The 22546-nt window shown below is 45.8% G+C and overlaps 1 protein-coding gene across 13 annotated transcripts in view; it reads left to right on the forward strand.

Annotated features, from left to right (window-relative positions):
* Positions 1-22546, forward strand: part of BCL11A (BCL11 transcription factor A) — a 99154-nt gene that overhangs the window by 64205 nt on the left and 12403 nt on the right. For 9 of the 13 annotated variants that reach the window (XM_033407255.2, XM_049695766.1, XM_049695772.1 and 6 more), the window contains one exon: positions 19316-19417. The exons of the other annotated variants lie outside the window; for them this stretch is intronic. In XM_033407255.2, the coding sequence (XP_033263146.1) occupies positions 19316-19417 (102 nt within the window). The remainder of the gene's footprint in view (positions 1-19315; positions 19418-22546) is intronic. 13 annotated transcript variants of the gene reach the window in all.

The raw sequence follows: 22546 nt of genomic DNA on the forward strand, positions 1-22546 counted from the left end.
CGACCAAAGCTAGAAAAGTTTCACTGAATCCCCCTGCAATATAAATGTTTCCTTTCATCGGGGAAGCCAACTATTTACAGCCATGACAAGGTTTACCCTGAATTGTATAATTGATACTGACTTCTGTGTCAGCAAAAAAATGAAACAAAAGCTGATCATAGATGACGTTACCTAAATGACGGTACCTACGTGTGTCCTTCCTTTCACATTTGCTGTAATCTTGTTACGGCATTGTCCTATTACCTCAAATACTGTCATCTTTAAATGCTGTCAGATCATAACTGGATTGCCAAGGACAGAGGACAGGAATCAGCGAGAAGTCAATGGTGTTTCCCAGCACACCCCAGAGACGGGCTTCTTTCCCCTCGCATAGGTTGAATTCTTGGAGAAATTGTTTAGTTAAAATGATGACTCAGGTGTCTTTTACAGGCTTTGATGAAATAGCCAAGTTCACTCCTTGTGTTCCTAGACAGAAAGAAAGAAACAATCTCTTCCAACAGCCAATGAGACAGACTCTTCCAGGATAATGTTAATGTTTCTGCACAATGAGAATGCATTATAAATATTATTATTGTGTTTTTTTAAAACCAGCTCAAAAGTAATAGCAAAGAGAGGTCTCTATGTGAGAGTTGAACATCCAATTATTCTTTATAATGTTTCCCCAGATTTGGTTAGGGGACTCCATTTTAGAGATGGGAAAACTGAGTCATAAGACGCTTAGAGGTAGACATCATTGGACAGCTGGAGTCGGGAACATTCCTGTCTTATGTTTATGCCATATGTCCATGTTCCTCTCATATATTTAGACCCAATTCTTATCCAGATTTCTCATAAAGTGTTCATAAATTTCCAGTCTTCACTTTTCTGCAGCTTCCTTAGTTAGAATAGCTGATAGAGAAATGGCTGCATTGAAATTAATCCCCTTGCTTTTTGCATTCCGTTGCTCATAAATAAGGGAGTGAGAAACGGTTACTTTGAACGCCCTTATTAAGGCAGGTTTGGCTGCCAGAGAGTAGGGCAAACTGAAGGGGATGGGCTAAGACATCTTTTTCATGCCTCTTTTTTTTTTTTTTTTACTTTTATAATGGTATAATTTAGTTTTTCCTTAATCTGATTCTGTATTCATTTTTTAATATATAATGTTGATTAGTATGTTCTATTATTTATAGCCCTCCAGAAGGATCCCAAGGGAAGGTAATCTCCATTTGAGAAGACGATTTCCCAATTTCCATACAGATGACGAAAAAGTCACTGCCCACTGCATGCCACCCACCCCTTGCCCCCTGCTGAGTTTTCTTCTTACCCTCTCAGTGTGGGGCATTGTGGGCCGCAGATACCCGAAAGCCTGACTGGAGATGCAACATGGGATGTGCTGACATTAACGCAAAAGGACTGCCTAATTGACTTGCAAAATATAGGTTAGGGAGTTTTATGGGATATCAAATTATCTTATTCTTTCTCTGATTAAAGACAAAACATTATATTAAGTAGATCATTGACATGGGTAAAAGGTTAGAACTTCGCACACTTAGAGGTGTAGCCTGGCTTTCCCCGTCCTGCCTGTGGCAGAGGCTCGTGGTGAGTAACTGATCGAAGGCGGGCAGATGCCCTGTTCGTAGAACTCTGAACTGTCTGAATAGTCAAGTTAGATTTATAGGAGGGACGTTTGCCTTAGCTTTGAATTTCCTGAGTCCTTTTAATTCTGATAGAATAGTAATCTTAAAATTAAATTTTAATTTGTTCTGATTCCATTTCTTTTAGCAGGGAAAGGGATGAATACCTGAAAGGGGGAATACAGGGTGAGAGCAGTGGCCAATTTTGAGAGATGAGTGGCTTCACAGCGTTTTGGGCAGAAATGCCACTCCGTGTAGGGGTGTGGTCATGTTGAGACTATGGGCTGCTTCTCTGTCATACCATGATGCCTTGGTCCACCACCTAATGCTTTTAATGATGCCTTGGTCAACAGTCTAATGCTATAAAGGTCTTCCTGAAAGACATTCCAGACCCAGTCGTGTTGTCGAGTTGGAGCTTCCACGTATCTGATAATAACCTACCAGCTAATCCATCATGCTGCCCACTTCCGTGCAAAATGTGTGTGTGTGAGTGTGCACATGAGCATGCGTGTGTAGTCTAAGCATAGCTTTCTTGAATTTCTCACTCACTTCAGTACTTAACGATACATATGTCCATAAAGTGGACTTTGAGCATTTGGCCACTGCGTTCTCTCTCATTGTGTGGGAAGAAGGCACGGGTGCCCAACTGGACGTGGGTCAAGGTGGGCTGGCAGAGCTGTGATTGATGTCTCCATTTGATGTGTAGGGGAGAGAGCGAGTCACAAGGCATTCTCTGCAAATGAGCCATGGTCCACCTGCAGAGCTGTAACCCTGAAAGCCCCAGGACTGACCTCCCCAGGAGGTCTTGACTTCCAGCAGCCTTTCAGTCTAATCCACTTCAGAATGGAGAACAGCTTGCCACTATCCTTTACTCTTGATCTGCTGACAAAGCAATGGTATTAGAAACTTGGGTAGGTATGGAAATAGATCCCTATATATACTAAACATCTTGTGTGTGTGTATGTGTGTGTGCGCACGTGCACGTGCGTGTGTGAGCACATGTGGGTGTGTGGAAGGAGAGAACCAGAGCAGAGGGTCGGAGAAAGAAAGTAGGGAAAGTAACACTAAAATGTGCAGTTTCATTCCTCAACCTCCCGAAAATGGGGATCTGTTGTAGCAATATGTATTTCTAAGAGAAGACAAGGCCATCTATTGGGTGAAGGGGTTTGTCTGGGGGGACCTGGAATTGCTGTGTGACCTCAGGGAAATACTTGCCTTCTCTGGGTTGAGCTCAGCCCATTGTCCACAAGGGGCAGTGCTGGTATTTATAGACCATGTTTGACTGTCCCGAGTGAAAGACAGCTTCACTTCTCACCTCAGAATAGCAAGCGTTGTTTCTCATATCTAGGTTGCTGGGACAGTTTCCTAGGAACCTAATGTTCGGCAGCTTTGTGACGTTGGAGGGAGGGTTTTTCTTTTTAAATGACTTGATTGGTTTTTGCCACTTTTCACATTACTTCCCAGGTCTGGGGTTTGTCTTATTTTCCCTCACAGGCAGAATCTAAATGATCCTGGTTTTGTTCTGTTTTGTATTGGTTTTTTTCAGTTAGCTTAAAGGTACCAAGGGCTTTCCCGGGACTGGTGTCTGGAGGCCAACGGCCAAGCTGACAGCAGCATGATGTCAGTGGAAGCCTGGGGTTAGCTGCCCACTGTACCTGTTGAGGAGGCTGGCTTTGGGATTCTTGCTGGGGTTACCTTGCTCCACCCTGCCTGGTTGCTGTGACTTTAGCTCATTCTGGGTTTGTGTGAATTCATCAGTCTGACCTATGGCATCCCACCCCATTCCATCCCATTGCATTCCATAAGCCAGCAACTGCAAGACCAGGCTCCCAATACCCTCAGCTTCCTGCATTTGTGTGCAGGTCTGCTTAGGGAATTGGGCTTTGACCTTGAGATCAGTCCATTTGGGAACTATGGTGGCAAGGGATAGTTGTTCTTCCGGGCTGTCCCTTGTTGTTTGGGGTGGGGGGGTGTGCACATAATTTTTATATTTCCTATTTTGATTCAAATACTGGTCTCTTTTTTTGGCCGAGTCTTAGGCAAATGCCACAGAGGGTTTCTTTTTGGCTTGAACCTGATGAGATTGAGATGAACTTGCTGAACGCAAATTTATGCACATGTGGTCATGGACAGATCACCACCTCTCCCTCCCCCCACCAGCACATAATGAGCTATTCCTAAGTAAGACTTCCTAAATTTTGAGGTGTCACTTTGCATGGTGATAAGTGCAGAAGACCTCAACCCCATATGCATTTTGGCTTGAGTTGTTAACCTTTCCTTCCTTCCTCCTCCTTTTCTCTCCCCCTACAAGGTCTTCCTTCCCTTAAGAAAAAACGTGTGAGCCATGCTGGGAGTATAGACTTGACCTCCACCTCACCAGGTGCAGCTGCTGACCAGCACAAAAAAAAAATAGGAAATACGTATTTTTTTGGGGGGGTGGTTTCTGTTCCACAATCACTGCTGTTTCAATAAAAAGCAACCTGGTTTATCTGTAAAACCTACTTCCCTTTCTGGTGAGTGGTACCAGTTTGAATGGCAGAGGACTCCTTTGGAAGAGAAAAGGGAGGGGAGATAAGAGAAGGGAGATGTAGAAACAGAGGTGGAAAGGAGAAGAAAAATGGGAAGAGAGAAGGAAAGAGGGAGCGGGGGAAAGAGGAGTGACATTTGGGCTATTTTTAGCTGGACTCCAATGCAGATTTCATCAGGCTCATTGGCTGTGGGGAAACCGACTGTACGGTCAGTCACCGTGCCTGTAACTTACTGTGAAGCGGCTGTGGTGACTGAATTTTCTGACACTCCTGGAAGGAGAGCCTTACAACTGTCACAGGCGAAGCATCAGAGGCACGCGCTGTCGATAGTGACCTGCATTTGCAGAAACTCTGAGGGCTTTCTAATTAACGGAGGAGATCCAAATTAGAGGAAAGCTGTTCGACAAGCCCCCTCACATGCACTAAGTGTCATGGCGCAGATAATCATTACATCTAACAAGCTCCTGATTTTTAACAGAAGCTGTGAGATGAACTGTCCTATAACGGTTCAGTTTCAAGGGAAAAAAAAAAAAAGCACACCCTAGACCCCCGTCTGAAAAAGAAGAAGGAAAGAAGGAAGGGAATAAAGAAAGAACAAGAAGAAGAAAAGAAAATAGGGGAAAAAATAGGAAAAATGGGGGGGAAAATGAACAAGAGGTTCTCATGCTAGTGCTTTGGGCAAATGTTCAGACCCCATCCCTGAATTCTTGCCTTTGTCACTGGCTGGAACAATCAGATACATCTTCTGTTTTAGATTTTCCTTACTGTAATCTATGTCTGCTAATATGCCAGCTCGTTCATTTGATGTTTCCCGGAGACGAGCCTCCTCCGTGAGTTATTTCTGACCATCGCAGCATTCCACAGGGTCTGAATTGTTGAAAGCAGTGACCCAAACCATAACAACTTGAATATTACAATTGAAACGTGATGTAGACAACAGTTGATTTGGGGCTCAACCTTGGATGGAGAAACAGACTAGGGGCTGAAGGGGACCTCATCTGTCCCTGGAGACTTGCCTGAGATCCCTTGGGGATCTGTCTGAGCTCAGGCCTCCTGACCCCATCCAGGGCTCTGTGCGCAGGGCAGGGGAATTTAAGTCCTGGTTTGAGTCATTGATTTAAACCAGCTTTCAAAGGCCTGTGTGGAGCCCATCATTTGCGTGCCTTCCTTTCTGGGTGTTCCCCTTGTCAAGACCATTTCTCTACATGGGACACACATCAGAGGGGGACAGGGCTGTAAACCTTGAGGGTTGGCTGACATCGTTCAGGAAGTGCAGTATTAAGAGCAGCACTTCTCTTGTCCCCGTTGATTCTCCCCAACTACCCATACTATCCTTGTAGTTATTCATGGGAAATAAAATAATATAAATCACGCTGCCTGATTCTTCTCAAACGGCTCACAAAGTAATCACAGGCTGAAATGCAGGTTTTCTTACCGTATCTTTGTCAGTAAATCAGATTTTGAGCATTTATCAGCAAAAGTTAGATTTAAGCATCATTCTTGTAATGTTTGAAAGAAAGAAGATTTGTTTTGGTAGGGACTCTGCCAATCAGTGAGCTTCCAGCTTGACTCTGCTATCAATTATTGCTGCAATTATTTGTCTAGTTGGATATTTAAAATGTCATCAGAAAGAGATGATTACATATTACAGAAAGCAAGGCACTGTATAATCAGATGAACTGAATCCAGTTAAATGTAGTGTGGTACCAACCTGTCCTTCAAAGTAGAATTCTTGAGCTACCACCTAAGCAGCAGCCTTCTGCCCGGTTTTTAGGAAGCTGATCTTAACCTTGGGCTGCAGCGTGTTGCTGAGGTCGGGTGATACTCAATTATGGGAAACTTTCCAAGTCTGAAAATGGAATTGCTCCTTCAGATACATGAGAAGTGCATTTTAGTTATCTCATTCAATTCATCTGCAAATCTATAAATAAGATGTCCCTCTATTCTTCTTGCTTCCTGTGGATTTAAATGCCAAATCCTGATTTGTGGCAAAGTTGTCACATGTCCCTTTTCCCACTCTCTCTGCCTGGTGCCCAGGATCTAAGCAGTGGCAGTAGAAATTACAACTGTTTGGAGGCCAAGAAAAATCTCCATTTCTCGCTTTTCTCCAATTCCGGGTATTCTCGGCCCTGCTCCATCCACCAGCCTTTCCCCCCCCACACACCTCCTCCAGCACACACCCTCCTTCTGTCCGCACCACCAACAGGAAACAAATACAGCTCCAATTTTTTTTTTTTTATGGAGGAAAAGAAACCACAACCTGAACAAAAACTCCAGCCAAACCTAACTCTCTACAAAGAGCGATCCCAAATGTTCTAAACGTATAGAAATCCCCCCTTTAACAGGTCTGCCCCCCTCTCTGGGCATCAGGAGTGCCCCAGAAGAACAGGATGTTAGATCTGAAAGTGATAGCCAAGCCCTCAGCCGGGAAACAGTCCATCCCCATTCTTTTATTTATTTATTTATTTATTTATTTATTTATTTATTTTGCGGTACGCGGGCTTCTCTCTGCTGTGGCCTCTCCCGTTGCGGAGCATAGGCTCCGGGCGCGCAGGCTCAGCGGCCATGGCTCACGAGTCCAGCCGCTCCGCGGCATGTGGGATCTTCCCGGACCGGGGCACGAACCCGTGTCCCCTGCATCGGCAGGTGGACTCTCAACCACTGCGCCACCAGGGAAGCCCCATCCCCATTCTTTTGACACCAAGATTAGAACTGACGGGAGGTTCTGGAGATGTTTTCTGTATCTAAGGTGGGTTTCATGAATTTGAGAATTTTCTGTGGGGCTTTTCCCAATTCACTTTCCAGAGATCATGCTTAGCTCTTATGCTTCCAGAACACCACGATGATCAAAAGACTTTCCCACCATAACATAAAATTTGGGGGTGGGGAATCTGTTAGAAAATTAATCTCATCTGTGGGGCAGGGATGGGGGAGAGGGGGTGGGAGAAGACCTTTTAAAACACAGGAGCCCTGGGTTGTGTGTGCGCTGGAGCATGTGGGAGAGAGAAAGGTGTAGAGGGTGGAGCACCCAAAAAATGACTTAAAAAAAGAGAAACTCATTGAAATGGAGGAAAAAATATTGTCTCTGCTGCAGTTACCTCCTGTCACCTTTGTCCCTCTGCTCCTTCACCAGCTGTGCTCAAGGACATTCACGTCTTGCCTGGGTTTCCCTGCCAGGCCCTGCAGCTTGGGGTGATCCGGGTCAGCTGACCACACTGCCCTACTGGGGGGCAGAAATTGCTTTGAGCCTTGAAAGCAGGTTATATGCTTGTGATGGGTGGGGTGTGTGTGTGAAGACCACAAAACAAGAGGAGTGAAGGACCAAGTTTAGCTCTTAGGAAGCAGACAGGAGGCCCAGGGTTCTGAATGTTTTTGCTTTTCCTGGGATCCCTGCCTCATTTTAGTTTTCCGGGTGTACGTGTTTCTCTCATGTTCTCCGGCGCATCCCAAACAGAGGTAGGGGCTGGGCTTATGCCTGGAGCTCTGGCTGGGCAGGGACATGCCAGTCGTTTGGCTGGGAAGCCCCAGCCAGCACTCCAGGGTTTTGCACTCTCTTCTCTGGGCCTCCACGGGACTGTGCCAGGATCTGGTGCAACTTGGGCCATGAGCTGTGGGCTGCTGCAGGCGTTCTCCTGCATTGGAGGCAGGGAGGCAGATGAGGTCATCCAGACAGCCTTCCAAGGCTAGCCTTATTTAGTGGAGCAAAACTATGTGTTCTAAATAGGATTGCTTGAACTGCAGGACTTCACACTGTTCTTTCTCTCGGGGCAGAAAGATAGGGGTGTAGGTGGGGAATGAGAATAGAGAAAAGTGTGGGAGATTACTAAAAAAAAAAAAAAAAAATTGAGAGAGGGAAGGACCCAAACTAGGTAATTGGGACCAATACATCAGAAGTCTTAAGGAAATTTGACATCTATGTAACTCTTCTAACTGTATAATTACACAGCATTTGGAAAGTGAATTATTAACTTGATTGTCCATAACGACCATTGAGTAAATATACAATCACAGGTTGTCAAAATTATACAGTGAACCGATGGGCCTGCAGCCACTTTCAAGGGACTGTAATCATCTCCCGGGTCAAGGCTGACCTGGAGGCTCCTTGCTTAGTGAATCATTTACGGGAGAGACCTCAGCGACTCCGGGAAGGCAAGGTTCCCCTGGTCCCTGCCGGGTCCTTGGCAGCTCCTTCCAGCCAGGTCATTTAGAATCGCCCTCCGGGAAGACAAGTTCACTGAACAGCACTTGATTTACGAGTATCGATTAAGGGGCTCTTCTTTGCCCCGAATGGTGCCAGGCAATGAGAGGTGGACAGCACGCTGTTGCTTCTCAGAAGGCTTGGACTTTAGTTGGGACCAGTGGTGGTGGATACATAATGATCGCGTGGAGTCCTGGACCCAAACATAGTGTAAGGCTGGGGACCAGGCGTGGGATAGCCTTCACTGGCCTCGCCTTTGTCTAACCAGGGGCCTTGGTGCCCCTCGCCCCCTGAGCCAAGATGCTCCCGCCCTGGGTGCAGGCGGGCACGTAATCTCAGTGGGGCCTCTTCCCGGGGAAGTCCGCAGCCTGCTCCACACTGGAGGAGCGGCCGTGTCAGCCAAGAGCCGCAGGCCATAAATGCAAAGTATGGTTTAACAAAAGCAGCTTTTGAGTGAGAAAGCTGAGTGGAGTTGTCCCAACCTGTCAACTTCAGATTTCTTTCCTCCTCCCCATAAATCAAAAAACGGTTGGTGGAAGGGAGGGACAGAAGCGTTTCATTTTCAGATTTTGTAAGAAAATAAAATCAAATCAAAAGAACCTGTCCCACGCTGATACCTTACATGCCAGGTTTGAGCCCGAGGCAAATTCTTGTGGCCATGTAATAAGCCTCTTTAAAATGGTGACAGACCCTTGACTCTGCCTTGAATTACACTGATAGAAGACATTTTATTGCGTTAGAGCCAGGGCAGGAGTACAGGATGCTTCTTGCCTGGTCGGCCTCTTTGAACACACCCGCCCTGCTGTCCACACTCCCACCACCTGACAGGGCTGGGCCGTGATGGTGGCGGAGATCTGTGGGCCGGTGACAGAGGGGGCTTTCTACCCAGCAGTGGAAAGTTGAGGCTCTGGAAGCAAAAGGATTTCAGCCTGAGGGGCCTGTTAGGGAGAGGGGAGTGTCTCTGTTCCTAGTGGACCTGGGAGACCGTGACACGGGCGGCTCCGGGTCAGTCTCACGGCTGGTGCTGCATGGAAATAGAGTATAGCTGAGGCCTCATTGCCCAGGCAGTCTTAGATTCAAAACAGGAAATGATACTGGGGACTCCCCTGTAGGTGGGGGGGGGGGGCGGAGGAGGGCCCTTGATGTCCATGGAGACGGGAAAGGGGACGGTGGCCTCAGGGTCCAAAGAGGCCAGGTCTCCACAAGCTGAGTTCCCAAGTGGACCTGGCCAGTGGGCGGAAGGGATGGTGTGTTCTTGGTTTGAGGAGCTTGGAGGAGGCTGATAACTTTGGGTGTTGCCCCCGTTGTATCAACGGAACTAGTAAGCCCGAGCACGGCCAGCAGCACCCACCCTGCGGCTGGACTGGGGCCCCTCGGATGGCTGCCGATGATACACGTGCGCATGTCCATTTTTATTCAGGAAATTCTTTCCAATTTGGTCAGTGGGATAAATGAAGGATTCGGAATTGGGTAAAAAGCCAGGAAAATATCTCTGAAGCCAAGAAAATAGGCCACCAGTCAGTAGGCTGTGTCTGCCTCGCCTTTGTTCTGTAAGGCTGTCAGAGAGGTTGGGTCTGAGGCCAGGGCTCGGAGGAGGAAGGTGCTGAGGGACTGAGCAGATGGTAGCAGAAGCTGGAGGAGCGTGTGGGCGGGCAGAGGCCTGTTTCTGAAAGAAGGACTCTCTGCCATGGGACGAGGCCTGGCCTCGAAGCCCCAGAGCCCTCCTTGATTCAATCTCACCTCAGGCAAGAGGGCAGCCTAGTTTTGTTCCTGAAGAAATGTCAGAGCCTGACCTGCTAGACCATTTTTTTTTTAAGTTTGTAGAGCTTTGAAGCCTTAAATTAGTTCTCATAATTTCTGAGCAGTTCTGTATTAACCACAGGACATAATAGGTTTTAATTCTGGAGAATGGCCAGTTCTGGTTCTAAGAATCTCTTGGCCAAGATTGTCACAGAACATTAGGCCCATAGAGTGTGCCTTCCCCATTTCCCTGGACACGCACACCCTATTTTATCATCCCAGGAAGGCAAGTGATTGCCTGCAAGTGGCTGAAAGACTAGTGCCCGGACACTCTGCCTCACCCCACCCGGAGGTGGGGTGAGTGAGGTGAGTGAGTGGTGATGAGGGGCAAAGGTTGGTCCCCAAGTCAGTGGACAGGACTCTGAGTTCCAGCTCTGCTCTCACTGCCTGCAGCAGGGTGCCTCTGAGATCTTCTGTCACCTGGGGAGGTGAGGATAACACCTTCCCTCATCCCACAGGATTACTGTGGGGTCAGAATGTGAGGAGAAGGCTTTGGGAAGAAGATAAAACCCTCCACAGCGGCCACAACATACTTTCTCAAAAAGGGCCAGGCTTGGAGGCTACCCGTGCTTCTGGGCCCGTTTCCTTTAAAGGTTGCACACATCAGTCCTGGAAGATAAAACCAGAAAACTCTCCAGCTCTCTGGGCCTGCTCACATCTACCAACCATGCCTCTCCCCTCCAGCAGCATCACTGCCCACATCCCACAAACGTCCTCCTCTGCAAGGCCCAGGGACACCTGAAAATAACAGGGGTCTTCTTATAAGTGCCAAGCTTGGTTTTCTTAAACTTATTCTGGTATTTTTCTTAGACTGATGAAAATGGAGATAGGGAGGCAATAAATTACGTTTGGTAGTTGACACAGATAAAAAGGCTCGGGGTGGCCTCTTCAGAGGAATTTGGGAGTTGCATGTTCTGCTTGCTTTGATAGAGAAGTCCTTCTCTGCCCTGGCTGGTGTTATCAGAATTAAACGTTTGCTGAGCAAATGGTCAGTCTCACTGGATCCACCTTTACAGCCCAAAGGCCTTCCTCCCCTCAGTTGAAAATGCTCGTTCCCTCAGACATCGAATCCTTAAATCATGGGGAACACACGTGTAGTTTTCAAGGCTTTCCAGGTGCTGGGGCTATGATTTTCCATCCTTTTCTTCCTTTCGCTGTGCGGTGAGTGGGGTCTGCGAATACATTTGCGTGAGACTGGATGATTTGGGCAAAAGAAACACGTTCAGGACTTCACCTTCTTTCATTCCTCACCCCTTCTTCTAACCACTGCAGTTGAGCCCCACTTTAAGAAAGCCCAATACACACCAAATCTCATCAATGGAAACTGATAAATTAGAGGGTGATTTTTCACATTACAGAAAGATTGTTAACTTTTCAAAAGGTTTCCCCGCAGGGTTCCTTTAAATAGTGAGCTCCCCCACTGAATTTAAAGTGTTTGTTTACAGATCATTAACTACTTGAGGGAGAGGTTGGGGAGGGGGTGGAGGAAGAAGCACTTAAAAGGTAAAAGTGTCAGAAGCCCAGCCAATCTGGAAGGGTGATGAAACATCCCTGAAATTACCTCCGTTAGCAAATGTGATTCAGTTTACAGAAATTCAGTTGACACATGGCTTTCCAGGAACCCTTCAGGTTGGCTGGGGCAGGGACCACAGGACGCTGGGGCCTTGCCTCTCTGGTTTCGGGCAGCTGGGAGAGGATTCTGGCTTTTCTTAGAGTCCTGTGCGTGCCCTCATGTGCAGTGGGTACCAGCCTCTGACATGAGGCCGAGCTTTGCCACTGGCCTTCGGGCACGGGCAACAGAGACCTTTCCCCTTGACGTTTAGCCTGAGCTTGTGGGAAGTTTCTTCCTGGTTCTCTCTGACCTTCAGTCTCTGTGGCTCAGGACTCACCTAGGTTTCCTGCTTGAAACTTAGACAGGTAAGCTTTGCGCGACTGTGCCCCAGGAGGTTGAAAACCACCACCAGGCCTACTCTCTGAGTCTAAGAATTAGCCTGGGGACCAGACCCAGCCCACAGAGGCCTGTAGGTTTTTTTCTCATCCCTGCAAGTTCATAAGGGGCATAGGCCCATCCTGGCCAGCTTCTAGGATGGCCCATAGTAGGTCTCTTAACTGCTTCCAAGACTCCTGCCCTTGATCTGGTCTCAAGGAGACTCAAGACTGGCCTGGGAGAAAGAACTCATCCATCTTAATCCAGTCTTCTCTTTTTAAAGATGGGAAAACTTAGGGCCAGAAAGGGGAAGGGATTTACTCAAAGTCATGCTTAGCCGGGAATGGCAGAGTTGGGATTGAAGAACTTAAATTCCTGATTTTGTTCTAGCAGCTCTCTCCAGAGGAATGAGTACCTAACATCCTGAAGGAAGAAAGGAATCCGAAGAGAGTTTCAGTGGGACCCATGAAGGAATAGATTGGGCAAGCCCTCTTTAAAAGTAGTTCCCCAGTTCCCCCAAATAACCTGAAAAATAACCTCAGGTAGAAGCAAGCCTGCGCCCACACATGTGCACTCCCTCACACCCCACCACACACAAACAAAGTCCTCCAATGAGGACTCAGAGCGGGAGTAAGGTTACCCCCGCTCTTCCCGTGGCTCTGAAGAGAAGAAAGGGGGGAAATTTGGAGGGAAGGTCAAGGTGATGATTGAAGAGACACAGAGAAGTATAGGAAAATCTCCACCTTTCTTGCACAGTCATTTGTTGAAGATGTGTCAGCAAGTACAAGCCCATGTGAAACTGGCAGTGCTACATCTGAAATAGATTATTTAAGCCGGGGAGGCAGGGTTGCAGGAAGAACATGGCTATCAACACTTGTTTGTCTGACTCAGAGGAATAGAACACAGTGAATTCTGCCTTGGTAGACCACTCACCACTCATCAGGGGGCAAAACAATCAGGGTGGGGGGAAACAAAACAGGACAGATGACCTTTCATAGTTTCACCAGCGTCCACGTGGCTGCATCCATTATTGTAAGAAAATGTGGTGTTTGAAAATAAGAAGTTGTGGAAGGTGAATCCTTCACAAAAGCCCTCAGAGGGTTTATTTAGATGACCATATCCTCTGTTATCAACAGGATGGATTGGTGAGTAATATTTTGATTTAAATGTACTACCTGTTGGGCCCCATTTGCTCTGGGTACACCTCGAGCTTTGCTTCTCTTGGGGCATCAATACCTGCTTTTTTCTTTTGTCTAGAAAGTCCTTCCTCTTGGCTCTCCAGGTCCAGTTCCTAAGTTCCCTTTTGCCTAAAGCCACTCTCCTCCCTTACAAATGGAAGTTATTTGTGTCTTTTGAATTTCCGTTCAGTTTATCTGTGCCTCTCTTATGACACACTTTTTACTTTGGAGCAGAGCGATTCCTTTCCAGGCTTATCTTCTCTACTAGATGGAGGTTCCTGTAGGGGAGTCTGTGTCTGACTTTTCTTTGCGTTGCCCACAGAGGTAGTCCATTGCTTGGGGCAGTATAATCGTTCACTGAGTTCGGGCACTCAGTAAATAGTTGTTGAATGAATGCGTGAAAGAATGAATGAATGGAATTTATCCTGGGTACACTCGTCTTGCAGAGTGAGGTACACAGTTAAACAAAGGAAAAAAAAAAAGACTGTCCTAAAACAATTTGTCTTCTTATGAGCTGCCCTTCCAGTCTCCTCGAGAAGTTCCACCATTCTAAGGCAAGAGCTTAAAATGTAATAAAAATTTATCTAATTCATGATCAAGTGAAAATACTTAGGGCCCAGAGCCAAAAAATATTATTGGAATGAACTTTTTTCAACACCCTAAATTTAACCAGTTGGAATTCTTTTTTTTTAAGTACCATCCTATTCAACCTTTTGAAATGAAGGATTTGCCTTTTAGTGGGAAATCTGCATTTCAACACAAAGATGGAACACAATGTCTTTGGCTTACTTATTCTTCAGAAAAGCAAGTTCCTTTTTTTTTGAATTATATGCTTTGCTTATGTTAAAGACACAGATTGCAGAAAATTTTGTTTAGGCCTGACAGATTGGTGGCTTTCATTTTTTGCATTTTTATAGATAAAGGGGCATGAAAGATGTCATCTCTCCTCCTCACTCATAGAGTGGATGCCTAGGGTGAGAACTCTTAAAAGGTGAAATTAGTAATGTGTTGTTAGATAATCAAGGCTCTGAGGTGATAGGCTTGGTCAAAAAAGTTTTTCAATGAGTGGTTGATGAGATGAAAGTCATTGGTGAAGTCTCTACGAATATAAGGACCATAAACAAGTTTCAGCAAAGAAATTCTATAGTGTGATGTCTGAAGAATTCTTGCTTGCTTTGTATATACAGAGCATCACGATTCCGTAAAATCTTAGCTAGTGAAAAAGCATAGTGATGGGGAAAACACTCATGTAAATGCTCATTTCTAGAACAAAAGGGAATACGATTTTGACAATATCAGAAGGTTAATTAAGAAGTCTGTGAGCAGTGATAAAGCTGGCACATTTTCAGTTCAGATTGACACAACTCAAGACACAGGCATTGCTCATGTTGGCTCTATAATACTCTAAAAAGTCACAGGATCTGAGAGATGGGGGCTGGTATCTGCCTTAAATGTAGGGTCAGGAGCTAGAAGGAGATTTAGTGGATTTGCTTTCCAGTTAGATATAGAAGCCTCTATCCTAGACTAGCTGCACTGTAGTTATTTTTGTGATTTAGATCCAGTAATATTGATAGAACGGGAATTGGTTCGTTCAGGGAACTTTACAAACTTTCGGGATGCATTTTAAGTGTAGTCTGTAAGCTGGCTACTGGCTGAGGGCAGGGAGGGGACTTGAGAATGTTGGAGCTAGAAGGGGCGGTAAGTGTCCTTTATTTTGGCCTGTCACCAATATAGAGATCCCTCCCCATCATAGTGGGTTGTCATCTTCTCTTTTTTTGAAGACGCAAGGTGAGTGGGAGGTCACGCTTCACAGGGTAACCCTTCCTCTTGGGGATGGCTCTACTTCTTTGGTGCCCCATCTTGCTGGGAAAATAGGGAAGTTATCTAGAAACATATGGTTAAGAAAAGAAATACATAAATGCACATATACGTTTTCGTGAACGGCGAACATCTATACATGTATCTACTCCTCTAGAGAGGCCTGGGTTTTTAATTCCTATAAAAGTCAGCACCCGGAGCAGTCATTCAGTGTTTTGGAAATAATGCTTTGTGCTCAGCTGTTTCAGCACATTTGTAGATCAGCGGTATTACTTGTTGATTGGTAGACAGTGATGTGGCTATATGACACACCTAGTGATTAGTTTCAGAAACAAATAACAGGTCAGTAGTAAAGGAAGCTTTGAGATGTTCTTGGGGTAACCTAAAACTTGATTTAGTGATCTTCAATTCCAGGGACATCCCACCTGGTTTATAGAGCTCTGTGTCAAAAGTCGGTCCCGATGCATATAGAAATCTAAAGTGACCGATGCATAACATTCAATCAAAACCATTCCCAATTTGTGGCAGATTTTTTAATGAGACCTGAAAGATAAGATTCATTATTTGTTACTCAGCCATAAGGAAACATGGCAACCTAATAATACATAAGGCATTTCTGAGGCCCTAAAGTGGGAATGCTGGGTCTGGAGAGACTTTTATGAAACAGAACAGGTTAAAATGCTTTTCACCAGAGGAGTACAAGGCATTTGAAAAGATTAATTCAGAGGAGGGCAACACACTGGAGAGTCCAGAAAGGGAAACAGGAGTCCAGTGCTTACTGCATCCGTGCGGCGTGCCATAGCTGCATTTGCAAACATTTCCGCATTTATGGAAGCAGTGAGGACACCATCTGCCTGACATAAGCTGGTTTGGATGTTATGCAAAGAGCGTTCCCTATTTGAGTCTGGGCCTGTTCCGTGTCCTGGTCAGTGAGGGAGGGTGGAACCTTGGATTCCACATGGAGGGATCCTTAGGAATTTCCCAGGCTTGCTCTGGTCCTAAAGGAGGTGAGTCCCAGACAGAAGGGATGAGAGCCTCATAGCCAGGGGATCTCTGGCTGCCAGGAGAACATCAAAGCTTCCAGCTTCCATTCCTCCCCTCATGCTAAGACAGCCCTTATGAAACTGGATTGTGCGTACGAATCACCTGGAGTGCTTGCTAAACATAGATTCTTATACTCTACATCCACTTCCCCAATCCCAGTGTTTGATTCAGTAATTCTGAGGAAGGGCCTGAGACATTGCATTTCCAACAAGCTCCCAGGTGATGCTGATGCTGGGCCTGGGTCTACACTTTGAGAACCACTGCCCTGAGAGAACCACCAAGGAAATAAAGAGAGCATAGTTGGACCGCCCACTTCCCTGCCAGCCACCGGAGCCCACCTCTCCCTCAGTCAAGGAGAACGAAATGCAGGTGGGAGGAGAAGAGGCCCTCAGTCAAGGGCAGCCTGGGAAGGCAGAGCTGCTGGTTGAGGGTGATGCTTAGAAGCATTAATTGTGAGACTCTACTCTGCCTAAACTGTGATGGAATAATTGAAAGCATCATAGCAAGAAGTTAAACCCTAGGGAAGCTATTAACAATTCAGCATTTGCAGTTCCTGTGGGAATGTTGATTCTACTTACCAATGAGAACGTGTTCAGAGATGTGTTTGGCGGGAGAGGCTGCAGAATCAGCTGGGGTCCCCATTGTCTTTGGTTTGACACTCTTCATGGAGGAAGAGAAATGCAAGTATGAGTCTCTCTCACGAAGACAGTGTCAGTAGCTTGTTAGGCTGATAGGAATGGTTTGTTTCTCTTCAGCTGGCTGATTCTGCAGGGGAAGCAGAAGTAGAGGATGAAAACAGTGGGGGGTGAGGCAAGGTGCAGGAAGTAGATCAGGTGTTTTCCAATTTTGAAACCAAGTCAGTTCATTTGGACCTTTTGAAAGGTCCACTCAGCACCTCTGGGCTGGACTCTTCCCCAAGAGAGGTTCTTCCTCCGAATGGGTCAAGAGAAAGAGATCCCTTCTCACCGGTACTTCTTGAGCAGTACAGACCAGGGTGGGAACGACAGAGGGGAGGAGAGAGATGGATATCCCAGAAAAGAGCACTGGACTGGGGAGTCAGTGCTGTTCTTCACTTTTGTGGTTAACCATCATTATAGCCGTGAGCCAGTCACTTAATTTCTCAAAGCCTCAGTTTCCCCACCTGTAAAATGAAGGCATTAGACTTGATGATCTCTAAGGTTTTTTACAACTCAAAACCAAACCCCAAACCAAATAATGGGGGCAGATACTCAGACACTCTCCTTGATGAGCCCTCACGTCGCCTTGTGGCCTAGTGCTGTGGGGAACTGGGCCAGGCTGCTACCCCCAGAAACTCAGCTTGCTCTAGGCCAATGGGTTAGTAGATGAGTTTGCCAACAGGAGATGCATGCAAGTGGTCAGGCCTGGACCAGGTTAACGGTTCTCCCATTGCTTGCTGGGGGTCTATTTGAGGCACCTCAGGTCTTCCCAGAGTAAGTGGCAGGGAATATGAAATGAGTCTTTCCCAGTGTGAGGGTCCAAGTACCTTGTTGCTTTTCTGCTGGGGTCACAGTACTCTGTTGTATGGGTCTCCTAAGAAACAGACTTCAGTCTTGGCGACAAACAAACTTATTAAATAGCTGAGGCAAGAACAAGTGCAAAAATGGATTCTCAGATTTCTCGTTGAAAAACACTATGACTAAATCTGTAGTTAATTTTACCCTTGCCTCTCAATTCATAGAACGTAAGCAGTTAGATGAAGACATGCTTGCTTTTTAAGTCTAGTCTTCTGCTTTTGCTGGTTCATTTTGTGGCATTTGTTTTGTTTGGGGTCAGGGAGGAGGACAGGCCTCTGTAGATGGTCTCGGGCTAGGCGGAGCCTTCGTGGCAGCCTCCCTGGACAGGCCCAGTAACGACAGATTTATGCCTCTGTGTAAGAGCTTCCACGAGCAACACGCCATTGTTACCCACCAGGCTCCTCATGAAAGGAAACCTTGTGCTGACTGCCCTGGCTGTTCTTGGCAGCATGATCTATAGAAGGAGAACAGGATGTATTTTACACTTGAGACCTGCTATCCTAGAGTATAACAACAACTCTTCTAAGTGCTCTTAATATTAAGCTAATGGAAAACATACTCTGTTTACTCACCATCAAAGTCTGTTTTTCTTCTCTCCCGCCTCCCCCAATCATCACAAACTCCAAGCCTCTAGGACACACGGAGTGTCCCTGCTCCATCTCTCCTCCACTCTGTCTCAAGGTTGACCTCTCCATGCTTGGTTAGCTCAAGGTGGACTTGGAAAAGCTAGGAACTCACCACATAAACCATACAATCCCCAGGTTGCCCAAACCAAATATTTCCTTTCTCGCAAAAATCTCACAAGAATGGCTTGATTTACAGCTAGATTTATGTTTATCAGTGTGAGAAGTCATTTTTCCTCACCAGAGTGCAACCCAGTGCAGTAGAATAGAGAAGGTGGGCCACGTTTTTCAGGGTGTTGCTATTTTTGGAAAGCTGCTTCGCTCCTTGTCATTGAACGGTAGGATTCCTTACCCTTAACGTGAGGACTTGGCCAAAGTTATCTTAACCCCAGAAGTCTAATCTTTATTGCCCACTGCTTCGTGCTGTAAGAAGCCATGTCTACGTGGGGTACTCCGTGGATAGAATTCCAGGTCCTGAGATGCCCAAGGTTTCCCTATCACTGAAGGTGCTGTCATAAAGACAGAATGGGAAGAGTGGGACAGGAAAGGCCGAGTGGGACTCTGTTCTAGAAGAAAAGATTCACAAATCTACTCATTTCCTGTTACCGTATTGTTTTTTGCTTGAGCTTGTCTATAAGTAAAGTAAATGTATGCATGTAAACCAGCCTTGCAGATAAATCCCCCCATTCTACCAGGCTGCCAGTCATATTACCAATTTCCCCCTTGCTATTTACACATCTCTTATTGAAAGACAATAATCAGACAATAACAAACAAACAAATGAACCAAAGAACCCCCGCCCCCCCTGCTGCCCCATACCTAAAACAAACTCCCTTCCCTTTTGTCAAAAAAGACCAAAATTAGAAACAAAGCGGAACTGTGGGAAAGAACTCACCACTGTTCTTTTGATATAGGCCTTGGGCCTGTTAACTATCTGCAAGGCTGTTGTAATGATGTTAATCTATTTTAATGGAATTGAAATGTGATATCCTGTGGTTTAAGATGCACGTTGTTTATAGCTTTAGTGCTTGATTTTGGGTTTCTTTCACAGATAAACTTCTGCACTGGAGGGGCCTCTCCTCCCCTCGTTCTACACACGGAGCTCTAATCCCCACGCCTGGGATGAGTGCAGAATATGCCCCGCAGGGTATTTGTAAGTTGAGCATTATTTCTTCTACAAATGTCCATGTGTGTAGAGATGAGAGTTTCTGGAAATTACCCTTACTTTTTAAGTACTGAAAGGAGTTATTTCCAAAATACATTGGCATCTGCATATGTATATTCCATTACTCACTTGGCACCCAGCTCCCCCAATCCATTCAGCCCTAAGTGGCTTTTTTCCCTCCCCTTTTTCTCTCTCTCCTTACTGAAGGCATGGGGCTGGAAGCAGCTCATCCCTGCGGGTCTCCTCCCCAGGGTCTTGTGTGGCTCCATGGCTGGTGACTGCGTATATCTGTGTGTTCAGGGCCCATTGTATTGCTGGACATTTACTCCCATGGCCTCATTTAGGACTTTGGATTTACTCCATGGCATATGTCTTTAGCAGAGGCCAGAACTGAAAGGAGTCAGTTCACAGTTACTCTAGAGTTATCCTCATGCATGTTATATATGCATTTACGTGTGTATTTAAACATGGTATATTTTTATATATGCATCGTACATTATATATGTGCAGACATATATGATTTCTATTTGTTTTTCTCCTAGATTTAGAGAAAAATGCATAGCATTGTTGCTAAAATTCAAAGATACCACACACACCCCTCCCGCCATCACTGCGACTACCACCATCCAGTTACTTGCTTAAGCCAACTTTCATAGTGGGGAACTTCTTATGAAATTTAGATTTGTATGTTTATAAAAATGTTTTTGGGAAAAAAATGTTTTTGAAAGATGTTGTTTTAGAAGGTAATACAGTTTGCTTCTCTCTGTAGGAATAACATGCATGGCTAAAAAGTCAGATGCGGGGGTAGGGGTAGGGGGCCGGGGGATTGATTCCACCCCAAACACAAAAAAGCAGGTTCAAGAAGAAAAGAAGTGTGGCATCTAATTTGTATTTAAGGAAAATATTTTTAAAGTAAATGAAAAAAATAACCTTTTGTGGAAAGAAAAGAAGAAAGGGAATGATGTGTCGTGGAAAGGGAATAACAGACAGCAAAATGCAGGAGTTGGGGCCTTAAAGGTGACTGGTTTTCAGATGGGAGGTCAACTAGACCCAACCTTCTTGTGAATGGTGTCTGCAGGGCAGGGCCTGCGCCCTGAGATCAGACTGGAAGCTAGTTGTTTATTTTTATTAACTCCTAGGTCTAGGTAACAAAGAGTTATTGTATGAATTTCACAAGCCCTCAGGTCCTGAGGGCTGGGTGGTGCAGGGGTTAAAAGCACCTCCCCGCCACGCACCCCCCCCACCCCCACCTCCCCCGCCCCTGGCACCCACAAGCCTAGCTGGGCAGAAGCCTGGGTTAGGTCACCATTGTACAGTTTAGGGGTTTGGACTCATGGTTTCAAGTCCCTACATGCTGACTGGGTGGGGAGAACTCGCCTCGTTTTGCTGGGGGTGCCTGGGGCCCTTACTTGGCTGTGGGAACAGAGCCACCCTTGGAGGGAAGGGGTAGGAAGGGAGTGAGTTCTCTCTCTTGCTCTGGATCCTCCTGAGGGCAGGGAGTTTGATCTAGGGGGTGGGAAACCAGTAGCCTGATAAGGAGCCCCTGCCTTCTCCCTGCTTCCGGCAATGGGAGGGAGCCTAGTTTGCTGGCGCCCATGCCAGCAGGACCAGTTTAGGAGTGACCAGAACAAGGTATGTGGAAATGGGTTGTGGGGATCCAGAAAGTTCTGAAGCAAAACTGACCCGCACCCCACTCAGCTGCCTTAACCAGTGCCCTTGGCTTTCAGAGCATTTAGCACTGACCTTGTGGCCTCCCTGCTGGGTGGACCATGGGCAAGGGCCTTAAAAATCACCCCCTCTTGCTTTCTTCTAACCAGGGCCTCCCCTTGGCCTGGGAAAGCCCGGATTCTGGATTCCAGTCTTTCCTCCAGAAGCCCTTGTGGGTGTGTAACGTGTGGTTAGTCATCGTTCGTGGTAACTAATCAAGCCTGGTAATAATGAAAACTCACGTTCATGTTGGACCTGGTAGATCACAGAGAGCTTTTATATATGTTTGTCATTTGAGCCTCACAATTCTTTAAGGTACTGTTTTTTACGCTCATTTTCCAGATAGGAAACCTAAGACTCGGAGAAATTAAATGACTGTCCCAGAGCTACCAGCTAGTAAATAGTAGAGCCAGGGGTCCCTCATAAGACATCACTCTTCTAAATCATGACTCTTGAGCCTTGGTGACAAACCAGGAATGGGGTTCTTCCTTTCCATACAATAAAATGAAATAAAGTAAAAGCTGTAGGTGAGCTAATAGCTGAGTTTAACCGTTTTGATGCCTCAAGTTCCCATGCTCGGGGCCAGGTCTCCGTTTATTGCTCTAAATCAAAACAATCCCAGTGAATGCCCAATGAGGCTCTCAAATTGAGAAGTTGATTTTCATCAGAGTAAATGAAGAATATTATTATATTTTACACGTCAATAAATCAATGTAGCCCTAATTTTGCCACACAGGAAATCAATTCTGGTCTTTCTAAACCATCAAAGATGTTATGAACAAAGTAATTTCACAAATTACAGCAAGTAACACATTTATTGATGACTGCAGTTTAGGAATTTAGAATCTGTGAGCACTGTAATATAATATGGTGCACTGGCATGAGCTGAGTGAAATACAGATTATATGGTGAAACTGTAATGCATCATTTGCTATTAGTGGACTGGTAATAATTACCAGTTTCAAAGCAGCTCTTTCCATGTAATCTTTAGTCTCAATCGTAACAGCCCTTCTCATTGACATTATGATTACACTAGCTGCCCTCATGATCTAGAATATCTAGTTGATGGGAATACTAAAATGCGGTAGTGAAAACTGTATGTTGTATGCTCATTATAAGATAAAATGCCATTTTCTCTAACCTGATGTATGAGAGAGAGGGGAGGGTAACAGCACAGTGTTAACATATTGTAGCATGATCACATAGCTTTGAAAACAAAATTTTAGGAAGCTCAGTGCAGCAAAATAAAATGGGCTTTTCTCATTTAAGCCTTTTTAAAAGGATCCAGATGAGACCCTTGATGTAGTGCTATATAGATTTCGGCATCTATCAATGACTGCATTCATGGTGCATGCAAAACCAGCATCGCTAATTGTGGGTCCAGTCCTGGGTTTCAATAGAATATTATAA

This window comes from Orcinus orca, chromosome 13, assembly GCF_937001465.1.
Source record: "Orcinus orca chromosome 13, mOrcOrc1.1, whole genome shotgun sequence".
Taxonomy (NCBI): domain Eukaryota; kingdom Metazoa; phylum Chordata; class Mammalia; order Artiodactyla; family Delphinidae; genus Orcinus; species Orcinus orca.